This window comes from Dipodomys merriami, unplaced genomic scaffold, assembly GCF_024711535.1.
Source record: "Dipodomys merriami isolate MVZ:Mamm:240054 unplaced genomic scaffold, mDipMer1.0.p SCAF_25, whole genome shotgun sequence".
In the NCBI taxonomy this organism is placed as follows: Eukaryota; Metazoa; Chordata; class Mammalia; order Rodentia; family Heteromyidae; genus Dipodomys; species Dipodomys merriami.
This window is the reverse complement of record NW_027203937.1, coordinates 8,671,348-8,687,990: the sequence shown is the minus strand read 5'-3', so window position 1 is coordinate 8,687,990 and position 16,643 is coordinate 8,671,348. Positions and strand designations below refer to the sequence as shown.

The window sequence follows — 16,643 nt, the reverse complement described above, 5'->3', positions numbered from 1 at the left end:
CCTTTCTTTTCCAAATACAAGATCAAGATTATTCCTCCAAATGTGATCCTCCCAATTTTGAGCGTGAGTAGCTAGGATTATAGGTATGAGGCCCTGGTACCAGGCTATAAACAATTTTTTACAGCTAATAATAGCAACAAATAATTATTGTGTAGTGTTTTCCAGACATTTGTAGTTAGGAGAAACTGAGCAGCACATAGGAACAAACTTACATGCTGGTGGTGATGGGAGGGTGATAAATAATTGATAAGATATATGTGTTAAGAAGATGAGGTAGAGCTGGGTGCTTATGACTCATGCCTGTAATCCTAGTTACTCAGGAGGCTGAGATCTGAGGATCCCGATTCAAAGCCAGCCTGGGCAGGAAAGTCCATGAGATTCTTATCTCCAATTAACCACCAGAAAACCAGAAGTGGTGCTGTGGCTCAAGTGGTAGAGCACTAGCCTTGAGCTAATGGACAACTGAGGGACAGCACCCAGGAGGAGAAAGGGGAGAGGGGGGAGGGGAAGGAAGGGAGAGGTGTAAGGGGAGGGGGAGAAAGAAGAAAAGAAGTCCTCCTATATAGACATACACAGGGACATAGGCATATAAACATGATCAGGTTGACTTAAGTATAATATATTCAAGATTGAAAAATCCATGGAGTAATTCCTTTGAACAATTAACTCTTTAACAAACAATATCAGAAAGCTGAAACAAAGTTTGAATGGAGGAAGCTATCGGGAGGGGGATGAATGGACAAGGAAATGGGGACAAACACAATCTTGGTACATATGTGATAACAGAAGTGGAAAAGGTAGCATGAATCCAGGGGGAGAGGGTGGAAGGGGATGGGAGGGAATGATGGAAGGGGTGCCTGATCAAGTGAACACATAAAAGGACATACTAAATGTAATCCCCTGTACAACCACCCAATTTTTTTTTTAAAGAATAGCTACTGTTACAAGAAAAAAAAAACTGTTGGTGAAGATATGACAAAAAAAAGAAAAATAATGTAGCATTAATAGGTAACTCTGAGGTGATATTTGTGAACAGACCTGAATGATGAGAGTAAACTGTATGAAGGTCTTGAGAGACCATTCCAAGTAGAGAGTGCAATTTATGTAAAAGCTATGAGTGGAGTTGAGCATGGTCATTGTGTCTGCAGAAGAATGACCAAGGGAGAAGTAATAGATAAGGTCACAGAGGAAAGGAGGGGCCCTGTAAGATTATAGGAGGCCAATAAAGATTTTTAGATCCTCTGCTCCTTGGTGCAGCCGTTCCTGACTGTGCAGTTCAGACATGGCAGAATCACAGCCCGCGTCCGGGGGCCTCACTGATGAGGCCGCTCTCAGTTGCTGCTCCGACGCGGACCCCAGCACCAAGGATTTTCTATTACAGCAGACCATGCTACGAATTAAGGATCCTAAGAAGTCACTGGATTTTTATACTAGAGTTCTTGGAATGACCCTACTCCAAAAACTTGATTTTCCTTCTATGAAATTTTCACTCTATTTCTTGGCTTATGAGGATAAAAATGACATCCCCAAAGAGAAAAATGAAAGAATCGCATGGACATTCTCCAGAAAAGCCACACTTGAGTTGACACACAATTGGGGCACGGAAGATGATGAGACCCAAAGTTACCACAATGGCAATTCAGACCCTCGGGGATTTGGTCACATTGGAATTGCTGTTCCTGATGTTCATGGTGCTTGTAAAAGATTTGAAGAACTAGGAGTCAAATTTGTGAAGAAACCTGATGATGGTAAAATGAAAGGTCTGGCATTTATTCAAGATCCTGATGGCTACTGGATTGAAATTTTGAATCCTAACAGTATAGCAACTATTGTGTAGTTGTGTGAGAACACTTCTGTGAGGTGCAGTGAAGACTGAAAGAGAAAGGAAACAGTGAATTGGAGATACTCAGATACTTGGAGCATCTAGGACCGATGGATGGATGGTGTCCTCATTCAAATTATTTAAGTCCATTTTTCTTTCCTGTTTCAGCAATTCCGCTGCCCTTCATAACTGTGTAGTTATTTCTAGTTTTAAAGTAGTACTTTATCAATGACCTTGAATGTAGTTGTATAACTTTACTTTTTAGGTAATAATTAGAACAAGTCTCTTCAGAGGCTGCATTTGCTGCCTTCTGGCTCCCAAGTTACCTTTCTTCAGTATGCCTTTGGATCTTTTTTTTTACTTAACTTTTTTTTTTTTTGGTCATTATCTTCTGGGGTTTCCATTCCTCAGAAATACTTTTCACAGTGCAAAAAAAAGAACACTGAACAAAAATGAAACTTCATATGTACTTCAAACAATACAAAGTGTTTGTTTTACAAAAGAGAAGGAATTCCTGAGAGCAATTCAGAATCATACTGACAAGGATACTAATAGAACAATGAGTATCATTTCTTTTATAAAAGAATTTCAGAGTTCAAGGACTAACCTCATTTACCTGAGAGTGGGGAGGAAGGAGGACACAGTTTTTACTGGATACCCGGCTACTGGACCAGGCTGTAACATGCTCTTTATTACTAACTAATCATCCCATGAGAAAGAAAGCAGGATGTATAGAATAATGTGAATAAATTGAGCACTCAAGTTCTCATCATTTTAATAATTCAGATTATGCCTCACTCTTATACCTTATAATACCTCTTGTATTAGTCTCTTGTAAAAATCTTCCATGAGTTTGTGCACTGTGCTCTTGGCTCTTAGGCCTGAATATCATTTTGATCGAAGTGGTATAGAGGTTGATAGAATAAGAGTGCCTCCAGGAAACCTGGCTGTTCCCATCTTTATGATCCTTATGATCTTTGAGATGCTCTTGAAGAGTCTTCCTTCCAGAAGGTCTTCATGATGCTAGTAGCCATTTATGATCAATTATATCCAACAACAAATGAGATACTAGAAGTAGGCTTAGCAGTCTTCCCTGCAGTGTTCAATGAGTTTCAGAAATTTAAATCTGAAGCTGGGCGCCGGTGGCTCACGCCTGTAATCCTAGCTACTCAGGAGGCTGAGATCTGAGGATCACTGTTCAAAGCCAGCCCAGGCAGGAAAGTCTGTGAGACTCTTATCTCCAATAAACCACTAGAAAATCGGATGTAGCACTGTGGCACTAGTGGTAGAGCGCTTGCCTTGAACTGAAGAGCGCAGGGACAGCGCTCAGGCCCAGAGTTCAAGCCCCACAACCAACCAAAAAAATAAATAAAAAATTTAAATCTGAAAATCTTTTACAGCCTGAAGGATAAAGACATCCAACCTGTGCTTGAACTACAGTTAGATCTTCTGAAGAGACTAGTGGAAGACTTTTGGATAGGCTATACCAACTTGTTCTTTCTTTGGTAGAAGTAATTCACATTTTTCACATTTCTTTTTTGGATTAAACAGGTTTATGTCAGCAATTTAAACTAATTGTACATATAAGCTGAAATAAAATTTTAAGTATTACTTTAAAAAAAAAGATTTTTAGATCAAGGTTTTATTTATTTATTTTGCCAGTCCTGAGGCTTGAACTCTGGGCTTAGGTGCTGTCCTTGAGCTCCTTTTGCTCAAGGGTAGCACTGTCTACCACTTGAGCCACAGCACCATTTACAGCTTTCTGTGTGATTTAATTGTAGTTAAGAATCTCACAGACTTCCTTGTCAGTGCTGATTACAACCATAATCCTCAGATCTCAGCCTCCTGAGTATCTAGGATTATATGCAGGATGAGGCTTTATTTTTAAATAGAAAGCCATAGGTAGTAGAGAATGATATGATTTGCTTGATGTTTAAAAATTAGATCTCTGTAGCTTCTAGGTAAATAGTAGCCCTGAGGGCGGGGAAGAACAAGACATTTCTGATTGGTTATCAATTAGTTGAGAACATACTCAATCACGAGTATGGATGAAATTCCTGGTATGATAAAGTTTCCAAGCATACTTGAGTTCTACAAGAGCAGATGCATAATTGTCTGCACGAGTTTCCTGAGCTCCTAGAATCTCTGACATAGGCATATAATTAACTGTGAAATACTGGTAAGCCTCCATTCTTGTTTTGCTTTAACTTTTTTGTAGTGGAAACTTGCATTGCCATTTTAGGAGTGCTTATATGTACAGTCTATGCATTTCTGTTTTTTTCCTTTTTTTTTCGTTCGGTTGTGGGGTTTCAACTCTGGGCCTGGGCTTTGTCCCTCAGCTCTTCAGGTCAAGGCGAGCACTCTACCACTTGAGCCACAGTGCCACTTGTAGTTTTCTGGTGGTTAATTGGAGATAAAAATCTCATGGATTTTCCTGCACCACTGGCTTTGAACTGTGATCCCCAGATCTTAGCGTGCTGAGTAGCTAGGATTACAGCCACCTGCACCCTGCTATGCATTTCTTTTTTAAGGTAAAATTTTTATATATTTTCTGGTTCTTTAGCTGATCCAGATCGTTAAGATCATGTCTTATCTGGAAATTGGAGGAAATCCAAGCCAGGATCCCATTAGCCTTGACTGTGCATCTGTTATTTCCAGTGGTGTGGAAAGTCCATTTCCCTTCATAGGGAGAGAATGGAAGTTTTCGTTTTCACAGTTTTTCTTTCATATTAACCATATTATGTCTCCATATATGGAAACATATATGCCAAAGTTTCTATTTTCATGATTATCACAGTTAGGATAACTTCAATGTACTTAACTTTGTCTTTGTGTGTCTACTTAAGTGTGTCTTTGTCTTTGATGCCTAAAGAATAGATATTTATTTGCTTACAGTGTGTGAAGTCCCAGGTCAGAATCCAGCAGGATTGTTTTCAGGTGAAAGCTCTCTTTCTCCCTTTGATATGGCCACAGATGGGGAGAGGGGAGTTAGAGGAAGTAGTGACAGGAAGGAAGGGAAGGAGAGAAAGATGACGGGGTGTGGGGGGGGTGGAAGGGTGTTGAGGGAAAGAGATGCTTTCCAGTGTCTTTTCTTTAAATATGGCACTAATCCCATGGGGACTAGGACCCTAGCCTCTTGTCATCTAATGTTAATCAACTTTCAATGATCTTATTGCCACATAATGTTACATTGGTGGTTTGGGCTTCAGCATATGAATTTTGGGAGAAAGACATTCAGCCTATAACAAATAGATTGTCATTTATTCTAAATTAGCTAGTAGGTAAAGGTGGGGTACATTTTTTTCTCAAGGGGTCATCTTATCAGACTGACAGAAATGGGGATCCAGAAGTCAGCAGGACAATGTTATGTTCATTATTGAAATATATGAATTAAATAAAAGTCTAAGAATTGTAGCAAATATTAATTTCTCTATCTTTTCTGCTGATGCCTCAGCTGCTGATAAAATGCTTTCCTTCTAGTGAATTCTTTTTTCTATGTATATTGTATATATGTATATTGTATATTTATGAATTTTAACAAACACACAATCTAGAATGTAATACAGAGAAGTTCCACTACCAAAACCCTCTGAATTTATTCTTCAAGATCCTAACAGTAATTGTTTACACTTCTGTATTATTTGCAATTTAGAGAATCATTTTATCATCTTTGGTTTATATCTCAAGACATACTCATTTACTATAAATCGTTATTTGATAAATAAAGAGCCTGAGATTCAGAGAAGCTGTTCTGTTTAAAGTCATACAGTGACTTAGAGGCAAGGCTTTTAGATTTCCTTCTATAGTGCCTGTGTATCAGACATGGAGTGTTTTAAAATGTTACATAATTTAGTTTCAATTCCCATGATATTTGTTCAGAGAGCTATAATGGTTTGTACTAATGGATGAGATCTATTTCTGTGGCTCTCTTCATAGAAGAATCTGGGAACTGAGAGACAGGCAGTGTAAGTGAGGGGAATATGGGCCATGGATTCAGACATCAGAGCTTCGCCACTTCCTACTATGTTACTCTCAACCTCAGGTAGTTGATCTACGAAAATGAGCATATTAATATCATATTGCCCTGATGGAACTGTTATAATAATTAAAGAAAGGGTAGTGCCTAGTATCTGGTAGAGGGGCAGAAATTTCAGTTGTCTTTTCTGGCAGGAAGACTTAGTTATACTAGAATTTCATTTTCTCAGAAAACAATTGAATTTATGTCTAGGTTTCTTGCTTATTTTTTCTCCCAGAAAGTATTAAGGAATTCTTAGAACTCTTGTCAGGTAGAAACTCATTCTCCAGGGAGAAGAGCTCTATTGAATATAACCAAGGGAGAATTGGAATTGGGAGATGCCAACATTAGTTCTTTCAAATTTCTAACATAAAGTAGATTGTCTATAGTTCTGTAATATACTTGTAGGCCTTGTCAGTTTTTGTGAACCTTTTTGTCTATGAAGTTAACAACTGTCATCATAATCTACTCCAGAGCCTGCTTTTGCAGAGGAAGAATCCTCCATCTTGGCATTTCATTGCTTGCACAGTCACTGCTATTTACTCTTCAGTGTCTGTTAGTGTGTGGGCTCCCCTCCTTTAAACCCTGCTCAAACCATATGGTGGCTCTACAAGAAAGTGAGAAGACCAACACTCTGTGGGTAACAAGAGCTGTTCTCTAAATTGTGTTTTTATTCAATTCTGTCTTATAGTGAGAGCTTATAAGAAAATCGTAGAGTTGAGAAACCTCCTGGAAATTGCTGAGAGCAACTATAGACATTTGGGTGGAATAACAGAAGAGGATCTCAAGCAGAAGAAAGAACAGCTTGAGTCTGAAAAGTAATATCTTTAAAACTCATGGTTTATATTTTTGTTCCTATCAAAAAACCATGTAGATCAGAAACTTGTTCTTTTATGCCAACAAAAGTTCTATCCTGTTTTTCCATTTAAATCCTCAAGATGGAGTTAAGATTTTTAAAGTTATGATAAAAATGCCCCCAAATGTAAAATACCATTTTTAGTGTACATCCCAGTAGTATTACATGTAATCACATTGCTGTACAAAAATCTCCCAAACTGGCATTCTTTAAGACCATGGCCTGTGTGTGTGTGCGCACACGCGTGCATGTGTGTGCACACATGAGCACGTATGTGTGCGTGTATCAGTATTGGGGCTTGAACTCAGGGTCTCATGTATATGTTTGGCTTTCTTGCTCATGGCTACCTCTACCACTTGACTTTTCCCTATAGCCCAGCATTTTGCTGGTTAATTGGAGATGGAGTCTTACAGATTTCTTTCTTTTTTTTTAATTTTTATTTATTTTTTATTGTGAAAATACTGTACAGAGGGGTTACAATTAGATGGGCAAGATAATGAGTACATTGGATTTCTCTACCTGGGCTGGCTTTGAACTGTTATCTTCCAGGTCTCAGCCTCCTAAATAGTGAGGATTACAGTCATAATCTACTAGCACATAACAAGACCCCAGATGGTTTAAGCTGTTCAATCTGTACAGTTACACAGTCTGTAAATATCTCCATCAGATGGGATGGCCCACTCTTACTGCTATGAAACCCACTTTGTTTCACTGATATAGTCCCCATCCAAGAATGCTATTGGTTCTGGAGGCAGTCAGCAGTTGTATAGCTTGCTTCCTGCATCTTATATTGGATCCATGAACATTGGGTACCTCTGTGGTTTATCAATGGTTACTAGAATAGAAGGTGTCTCATGTTTCTTTCCTTCTGCTGCTTCTACTTGTTTGTTCTCTCATGTGAACAGGAAACAGCATGGTCTGTAAAAGAGAACTGTGAGCTGCAGATGGATTTCCTTGTTCCTCCTTTGTGTTCTCTGACTTATCTTTTGGTTTTGTGTTTTTCAACCTGTAGAGCCTCCTATTTCTCTTTCTTCCTCTGCTTTTAAAAGTTGCTTCAGGAAGAGGACTGGTAAAGATATTCACCATAACATCTAAATCTTCAATAAAGACTACCTTGTTACTGTGAGCCATTCTGTTACCTCTTAGTGGGATTTTAGACAATAGGAAGCTATGGTAAAGGTGGTGTATGTTTCTTGGTTTCTCATGAATCACATCATATAAGTTGCTGATCATTGGCCCTAAAACTGCTGTGTTTTGAGAGATGTAGTATATTTTTGGTATTGGTCTTGATCTAAGAGCTTAGCTCAAAGTTCTTAGTTCTTTGTAGCATAGAAAAATATATCACAGTACAGCAATTATTTCCTAGTAATCAGCTTTAAACTTTGATTTCATCTTCTTACTTTCTAAAGCAGTCTACTGCACTATCATTACTGGTGCTTGTATCACTTCTAAGCGCTACTACATGTCAGATGCTAGATAAGCAGCATATCTTATCTCCATGAGCTGTTGTCTCACCATATGGATTAGGAAACTGAGAACTAATATAGAGTCACAAAGTAAGGATCTGGTAGTGGAGTTAGTATTTTATTCTTTTTTTTTTTTTTTTTTGGTCTGGTCGTGGGACCTGAACTCTGGGCCTGGGTGCTGTCCCTCAGCTCTTCAGCTCAAGGCTAGCTCTCTACCACTTGAGCCACAGCGCCATTTCTGGTTTTTTTCTTTTTTGCTTATGTGGTGCTGAGGAATCAAACCCAGGGCCTCATGCATGCACGGCAAGTGCTCTACCACTGAGCCACCTTCCCAGCCCAGTATTTTATTCTTATTCTGTGACTTCAACTCTGTTTAAGCTCCCTACAATTTTAAAAGCCCTCAGGGGTCATAACATAGCTTATTAATGTGAAATAGTTATCATATTGGAATGTGATTTTTGGAAAGAATTTTTTGGGAAAGGATTGCTTTAGCTCTTGTATCAGAATGTAGTTTCCTATTAAGAGTATGGCACTGTTGCTTTGAATTCCACTGACAATTCTTTTCTGACATTTGTGCTCCATTTTATGTTGTGTTTTAAGACATTTGTCTTTGGGATACAGATATAGACATAGTTTGATATATAGGTATTATTGTATAGAGTATATAGCTAGATATAATACAGTTATAGTTAGATATAGTTGTAAAAGAAGTAGATAAATACTGATTTGAGGTATGTTCTTTTGATTATTTTTTCTGTTTCTACTAGGTATATCAAACTGACAACGTACAAAATGTAGCTGGATTATTCTATCCTAGGGATAATTGCCTCTTCTTGCTTGTTGTTCTTTTATGCCACCAAGGTTGACATTATTCTTAGATATTATAATTTTAACCCCACTCATATTTGTAACAGAACTCCTAATGTAACAGAACTCCTGAGGTTTCCTTCCTTGGGACCTGATATCTAGTCCAGTATGACTTGGCATTCTGTTCTCTCTCGTCATCTACCAGAGCTAGAAAACAAAACAAAATGAAAAACAAAATCTGATTCAAGTTACAACATCTCTTTTCTGGATTATTCTAACATCCTCTTTATAGTTCTACCAGATTTCTGTCCCTGTACCCCAATCCTGGCCCTATATCTTGTTCTCATCTGGAGAAATCACATTAAAATAAAAGAGAGGGCTGGCATGATAGCTCATATCTGTAACCCTGACTACTTGGGTGATTAGAGGCCAGCCCAGGCAAAAAGTTAGCAAGACTCCCATGTGCCTTTGATCCCAGCTACACAGGAAGTATAGGTGGGGAGATGATGGTCTGAGGCCCACTCAAGGCATAAGAAGCCCTATTTGAAAAATAAAAAAAAGCAAAAAGGGTTGGGTTATAGCTCAGATGGTAGAGTGCCTGCTTACGAAGCGTAATGTCCTGAGTTCTAACCCCAATTCCAATATCCCGCCCCCCCCCCACACAAAAAAACAAACCTAGATGAGAGTCCTTTGATATTTTGAGCTATTTCTTTGCTTAATCATGAATGGCTTTCCATTTCACTAACAGTAAAAGACAAGGCTTTGACCTCCCATCTGTTCTATTCTCTCTTTTGTTCTTTAAACTACTCCAGCTATACTGGCCTCTGGTTTTCTTTCATTTCTTCAGGCATTTCAACAAGTGCAAAGGCACTTGTTCCCTGTCTGGATGCCCTTCCTCTAATGTTTAAATGGTTCTCTCTATTTTCCTTCAGGACTTTGCCCAAAGAGCCCTGGTCAGTAAGGTCTTCCCTACCCATTGTATGTGAAGTGCTAATTACCCCCTCCACAGCATTGTAAATTAGCATTTCTATGCTAATTTATTTGTTTTCCTCTTAGGACTTGTTGCTTTCTGTCATATCTGTTTTATTACTTCCTGTCTTTATTGGTTTTTTTTTTTCCATTACTAAGTGAAGGACGGCAGATTTGGGCTGTAGTTCACCACTTATTTCCAGTACTTAGAATGTTTGCTGCTCATGGATTCCCGAATACATTAGATGTTCAATAAGTGATTTATTTGCCTTTGCTAGTTGAGAATAGAAGTTGATTGAAAGACATTTTCTTTTTGATAGGACTATCAAAGAGCTGCAGGGGCAGCTGGAGTATGAACGACTCCGTAGAGAAAAGTTAGAATGTCAACTGGATGAATATCGAGCAGAGGTGGATCAACTCAAGGAAAACCTGGAGAAAACTCAGGTCCCCAGCTTCGTGCCTGTGGTTGGTGATCTTAACACATTTACATTTCTTGATTAAAAAGTATACAAGAAGGTCAAGTGCTGGGCTCATGCCTGTAATCCTTGCTGCTCAGGAGGCTGAGATCTGAGTACTGTGATTCAAAGCCAACCTGAGCAAGAAAGTTCATGAGACTCTTATCTCCAATTAACCACCAAAAACTCAAAAGTGGAGCTGTGGCTCAAGTGCTCAGTATTGGCCTTGAGCAAAAAAGCTCAAAAAAGCTGTGACAGAACTCAGCTCTTGAGTTAAAGCCTCAAGACTGGCACCAAAAAAACCAAAACTATAAAACTGGCTAAGGATATGGGTTGGGCTAATTGAGTTTAGTTCTTGACTAAAAACCATTTTTTTTGTCGGTCATGGTGCTTGAACTCTGGGCTTGGGTGCTATCCCTGCACTAAACCATTTTTAATTTGGCTGAGTCATTTAATATCTTTGTACCTCAGTAGTTAACTGCAGATAATATATACTTTGTAGAGCTGAAGTCTGAATTAAAGAAACATCCCAATATCTCTATTTGTAATTATCTGTATACATCTACAACCATGCCCCCCAAAAAACCCCCTCACACCAGCCTAGTTTATATACCATATAATGAAAAGATATTCCTCATAGGCAAAAGAACCAATTATAAGTCTGAGCAGAGAGTATGTATATTTTAATATTCTAAATAACAAAAATCAAGTGCTTTGAATGGAATCCATTTTGGAAAACTTCAGCAGTTTTAAGACTATCAAAAGCATATAAGTTGACATAGCTTTTTTTTTTTTTTTTTTTTTTTTGAGATAAGGTCTTTCTAATTTACTGGTTTGGCCTTAGCCTGGGATTACAGGTATGTGACACCATACCTGGCTAAAATGAGTATCTATTTAAGATCTAGTGTGAAGCAGGAACAAACTCAGAATCTTTGCTTCCATTTATTTTTGTGTGAGAGACTATCAGATTTAGACTTTAGTCATGTATCCTTACCAAGGCACTCTACCTGTATTTTTTATTTTTTTGAATCTGTCCTGGTGCTTGAGCTCAGGGCTTAGAGATTGTTCCTTAGCTTTTTGTGCTTATAGATAGTGCTCTACTACTTGTGACACAGCTACAATTCTAGATTTTTGGTAGTTAATTGGAGCTGAGCGCATCACAGACTTTCCTTGCTAGGTTGGCTTTGAACTACAAAGCTCAGATCACAGCCTGAGTGCTAGGATTCCAAGTGTGAGACACTGGTACTCAGCCCCTACTTGTATTTCTCATTGCCAGCTGGACACTGCTACCTAAAAATCCCTGGGGCCATGTAACTGAAAAATGTTTAGAACTAAACTCAACACCAAGAGCAGATCCCCCATTCTCCAACCCTGCTCTATATTTAAATTAGCAGTATTACTGTTTTCCTATTTACCCAGTTTTGCATTCATAAAGTCTTGGGTAGTTTTGTTTTCTCCTTTAGCCCAGAAAAGTAGGCCATCTCATAGATGGACCACTCATACATGCTTATGGACAGGAGCAGGTACTGCACATTTGTTGCTTCTCTATAGGTGTCTATATCTGCTTCCAGCTATTTTACTCACTGTAGTGAACTTGGTTATCTTGTTTTGGGTTGAAAAATCTTCCTTGTCTGTATAAAGTACTGATTCCTTAGTTTGGCAGTTCTAATCTACCATGCCAATCTTGTTTTTGTTTATTCTTTTATGAACTTAAACTCCACTTTACTACTGCCAAGCCATTGTTCATTTTGTCCTTATACCTGAAGTCTCCTCATCAATGTGGTTTCTTGAAATTGCCTGGGAATCATTTGTCATCCGTTACTGAATACCCCTAATCATATATGTATTTAGTACTGCTTCCATAGTATTTCATTATTTGTACCCTTGGTACTGAAATTTTAAATTTTAAGAGATTACTGATTACTTTCATAATATCTTGGTCATCATTAACAATAGGTATCAAGTACTTACATGCTGTTGTATGAGACTTTATATTCAGGAGATGCTACCCTCATATTATGAAATTAGTGTCAGTTACATAATTTGTAGTTACACAGCTTGTTAGATACATAGCCATGATCTCAACCTAACTGCTTAGCACAAAGTCTGTACTTTTTATATCACTTGTTACTACCAGTAGAAACCTCTACCCTTCTCTATCTTACTGTGTGGATAAGAAAAATGTGACAATTTTGTCTTTAAAAACTTGGATGAGGGGCTGGGAAGGTGGCCCAGTGGTAGAGTGCTTGCCTTGCATGCATGAGGCCCTGGGTTCGATTCCTCAGCACCACATAAGCAAAAAAAAAAAAAGCCGGAAGTGGCACTGTGGCTCAAGTGGTAGAGCGCTAGCCTTGAGCTGAAGAGCTGAGGGACAGCGCCCAGGCCCAGAGTTCAGGCCCCACAACCGGACCCAAAAAAAAAAAAAAAAAAAAAAAAAAAAAAAAAAAAAAAAAAAAAAAAACTTGGATGATAGCAAGGTTGTAGCTAAGGGAAAAAGAAGGAACAGAGGGGCTGGGAAGGTGGCTCAGTGGTAGAGCACTTGCCTTGCATGCTTGAGGCCCTGGGTTCGATTCCTCAGCACCACATAAGCAAAAAGAAAAAAGCCGGAAGTGGTGCTGTGGCTCAAGTGGTAGAGCGCTAGCCTTGAGCTGAAGAGCTGAGGGACAGCGCCCATGCCCAGAGTTCAGGCCCCACGACCGGACCCAAAAAAAAAAAAAAAAAAAAAAAAAAAAAAGAAGGAACAGAGGCATGGCTCTTTTTTCTCCAGGTGGTTTTGATAATGGCACATTATTTCATTTTCACATGCTCTTATATGTGAGTTAAGCTGCCTAAGCTCATCAGCAAAGGGATGAACAGGGGCACTTTCAGGGAAGAACTCTTGCCATGTTTGTGTCTCCCAGAGAGGTGCCTTCTCCTGTCCTTAGAGCCTGTATTCACATCTATCATGCCTTAATAAGTACAGAGAATTTTTGACTACAACATAGTGAATATCCATTGTGTTTCCAGCCCTTCCCTTGATTCTTCCCACAACATTTATTCTTTTGTGCTAGGTCATGAGAATATCAAGAAAATGAGAAATGTTGGTGAACATCAGGGCATGGGAAAAGAAGATAAGACAAAAGAAGTAAAGGGATGTTGCAAAACCATTAAAGAAGGAATAGAGGGCCAGAGCTGTAAATCCCAGTCCTGCGGGGCTTGAAAAGAAGATGGGATTTCTTTTCTTCCTCATTTGTACATTTCAGCTAACAGTATGGCATGAAATATTAGTCTAAGTAGAAGACATACAAGGGTGTGATCTTTTGGGGTATATTAGGTAGACAGGATTGACTGATTTCTCAAGGTACCTTCCTATTTTAAGATTTGGCAGATTTGTGAATTTATTTACACAGATTTCTAAGAGATTTAATCAGAGCTGAAAGTACTTAGCACAGTTCATTTTTCCTTTTAAACAGACAATGAAGAAAAATGAAGGCTGGGCGTGAGTGGCTCATGCCTGTAATCCTAGCTACTCAGGAGGCTGAGATCTGAGGATTGAGGTTCAAAGCCAGCCTGGAAAGGAAAGTCCTTGAGACTCTTAACTCCAATTAACAATGAGAACACCGGAAATGGCACTGTGGCTAAAGTGCTAGTGCGCTCATCTTCAGCTGAAGAGCTCAGGGACTGCACTCAGGCCCAGAATTCAAAGCCCCATGACCAAAAAAAAAAAAAAAAAAGAAAAGAAAAATGAAAAAATGAGTGCTACCATGAAGAACTTAATTTGACCTTCTTTTCCTTTGTTTATAGGAAGAAGAGTCCTGTGAGTCCAGCAAAGAGAAGAGGCGAGTGAAAAAGAAATTGTCTTCTGGGGGAGTGTTTGTGAGACGGTACTAATCAGTGAAGTAATTTTAAATAAACTTTCTTGATTTTTCTCTTTCATTGCAAAAATGGATGTAAATTTATATAAATTTGGAATTCATAAAAGTCTTGGAATTACTTGGACAGGATACCATTCCCATTCTGAAGGAAGAAATGTTAAGATATCAGAGATTTTTAAAGTTACACAGACTCAGTTATACGCTGCCTCCCAATATACTTTTATACATCTATAGAGACAAGTAGAGGTGAGTAATTAACTTTGCACATATTCATATAAACTGTGAAATATGAAATAGTGTTAGTCTAATAATTAAATCTAGAAATCTAGTTCTAGATATTAAAATTATTAAGATTTGATTATGCTGCATAAAAGAATATTTATTTTGCTTTTTAGAGAGTATCTTTTACAATTACTATTGTATATAAGGTTTCAAAAACTGTACTTTTGGACAGGCATAGTAGTACATATCCCATCACTTGAGAGGCTGAGGTAGGAGGGTCATGAATTTGGCAGCCAACTTAGGCTAAATAGTGAGACTCTGAAAGACAACAATAAAAACTAAAACACTCTGCTCTAATTTTATTATTTTCAAATGACTTATTTTAAAAGGCATCTAGATTTGGGAGAAACTATAAGACCATTAAGTTTTAGAAGGAACAACTTTACAGTAGCAGAGTTTTATATAAAATGAAAATCTGCTTAGTAAAAAACCCTACTTTGTGCTTGCTAACAATATCCATTTAAATGCCCATTTAAATTTAAATTTGCTTCAGAATCCAATCTTTGTTCTATTTTGCTTTCAAAGAAAGGCATATAGATAAGAGGCCCACTGGACAGAAAGAGAAACACATGGCTTTATTGTTTTCTTCTCTCCCCACTGAATTTACAGATTAGTAGTTCTTTACTATTTTGGCATTTTAGATTAAATTTAGTTCCTACACTTTCATCTTTCCCTTTCTTCCTGAGCCAGCAAACATCTGTGATTACTGTGGGGCAGTTGTCCTAAATCCTGTCTTCTTACCATCTTTTTTTGTTGGTCATGGGGCTGAACTCTGGGCTTGGGCGCTGTCCTTGCACTCTTCAGCTTAAGGGATGTGCTCTACTGCTTGAACCACAGTGCCACTTCTGGTTTTCTGGTGGTTCATTGGTGATAAGAGTCTTACAGACTTTCCTGCCCGGGCTGGCTTTGACCCGTGATCCTCAGATCTCAGCCTCCTGAGTAGCTAGGATTACAGGCATGAGCCACCTGTGCCTGGCTTCTCTCACCATCTTGATTGCTATTTTTATGGCTTCACTGGCAGCAGCTTCTCCCTATATACAAGAAACTACCTATACTTTGGACTCTTAACTTTTACCTTTCATGGTATTAAAGGCCATTTTAATTTCTTGTCATCAGGACTTGTTTGCCCTGAAAGTACAATTGAGCAGTAGTTTCTGGCTGGTTAAAGGTCTATAAACAAGTATTAATGACTTAGGCCATGCATGGTGGCTCATGTCTGTAATCCCAGCTACTCAGGAAGTAGAGATCAGGAGCATCACAACTGGAAGCCAGCTTCTGCAAAAAGTTAGTGAGGGTGGGAGTGTAAACTTGTTCAACCACTTTGGAAAACAATGTGGAGGTTCCTCAAAAGACTACACATAGAGCCTCCCCTATGACCCAGCAATTCCATTTTTGGGCATTTATTCAAATGACCACAAAACAGCTCGCAAGTACAAGCATGTTCATTGCAACATTATTTACCATAGGCAAGATATGGAATCAACCCAGATGCCCCTCAGTTGATGAGTGGATCAAGAAAATTTTATTTATATAATGGAATTCTATTCCTCCATCAGAAAGAATGACATCACCCCATTTGTTAGGAAATAGAAAGACTTAGAAAAAATTATATTAAGTGAAGTAAGCCAGGCCCAAAGAAACATAAGTCCCATGGTTTCCCTTATTTGCAATAACTAATGTAAGTCTAGGATAAACAGAAAAAGTCAAAAGCTATGTACATATGATCAGATAAGATGATGTTAAGTGAAGTGAACCCCAAGACAGGGACACAAGTGGTTTTTTCTTTCTTGCTATTGTTTTTAACATATTTAAAATGTACTATGTGATTTTTTTGTCTCTCTTTTATGTTTTTCTGCCACGGTACAACCCCTGTTTTCACTGTATTTGATTCCAGTGCCCTGCATCTTGTATATACATTTTTCTAATTTGGGGAGGGAAAGGGAAATAACAAAATGCTGAAATAAGGATACAGATTGACCCACTGTATCATTGAGATGTACAAGACACTATGTTGAAACAAACTTTTCAACTTGGGGGGGGGAGGAGTTAGGGAGGGAAGGGATGGTAGGGGAAAAACAAAGGAGGAGGTAACAATGCTTGATAGGAAATAGACTCAT

General features: G+C 38.5%; 2 protein-coding genes across 2 annotated transcripts in view; both read left to right on the top strand.

The window, feature by feature from the left end:
• Ankrd42 (ankyrin repeat domain 42) overlaps positions 1-14,303 on the top strand; it is a gene marked incomplete at its 5' end in the record, with an annotated part of 62,124 nt that extends 47,821 nt beyond the window's left edge. The window contains 3 exons of the mRNA XM_070035337.1: positions 6,529-6,655; positions 10,256-10,400; positions 14,174-14,303. Coding sequence (XP_069891438.1) covers positions 6,529-6,655; positions 10,256-10,400; positions 14,174-14,260 — 359 coding nt within the window. The remainder of the gene's footprint in view (positions 1-6,528; positions 6,656-10,255; positions 10,401-14,173) is intronic.
• On the top strand, positions 1,246-2,654 carry LOC138836341 (lactoylglutathione lyase). Its single transcript, XM_070034859.1, has one exon. It carries the CDS (start codon positions 1,283-1,285, stop codon positions 1,835-1,837), a length of 555 nt encoding a protein of 184 aa, XP_069890960.1. The 5' UTR covers positions 1,246-1,282; the 3' UTR covers positions 1,838-2,654.
• Positions 14,304-16,643: the final 2,340 nt, after the last annotated feature.

Excerpts from the sequence above, each read along its gene's own strand:
- LOC138836341 (XM_070034859.1), top strand. The coding sequence starts at position 1,283 with ATGGCAGAATCACAGCCCGCGTCCGGGGGCCTCACTGATGAGGCCGCT.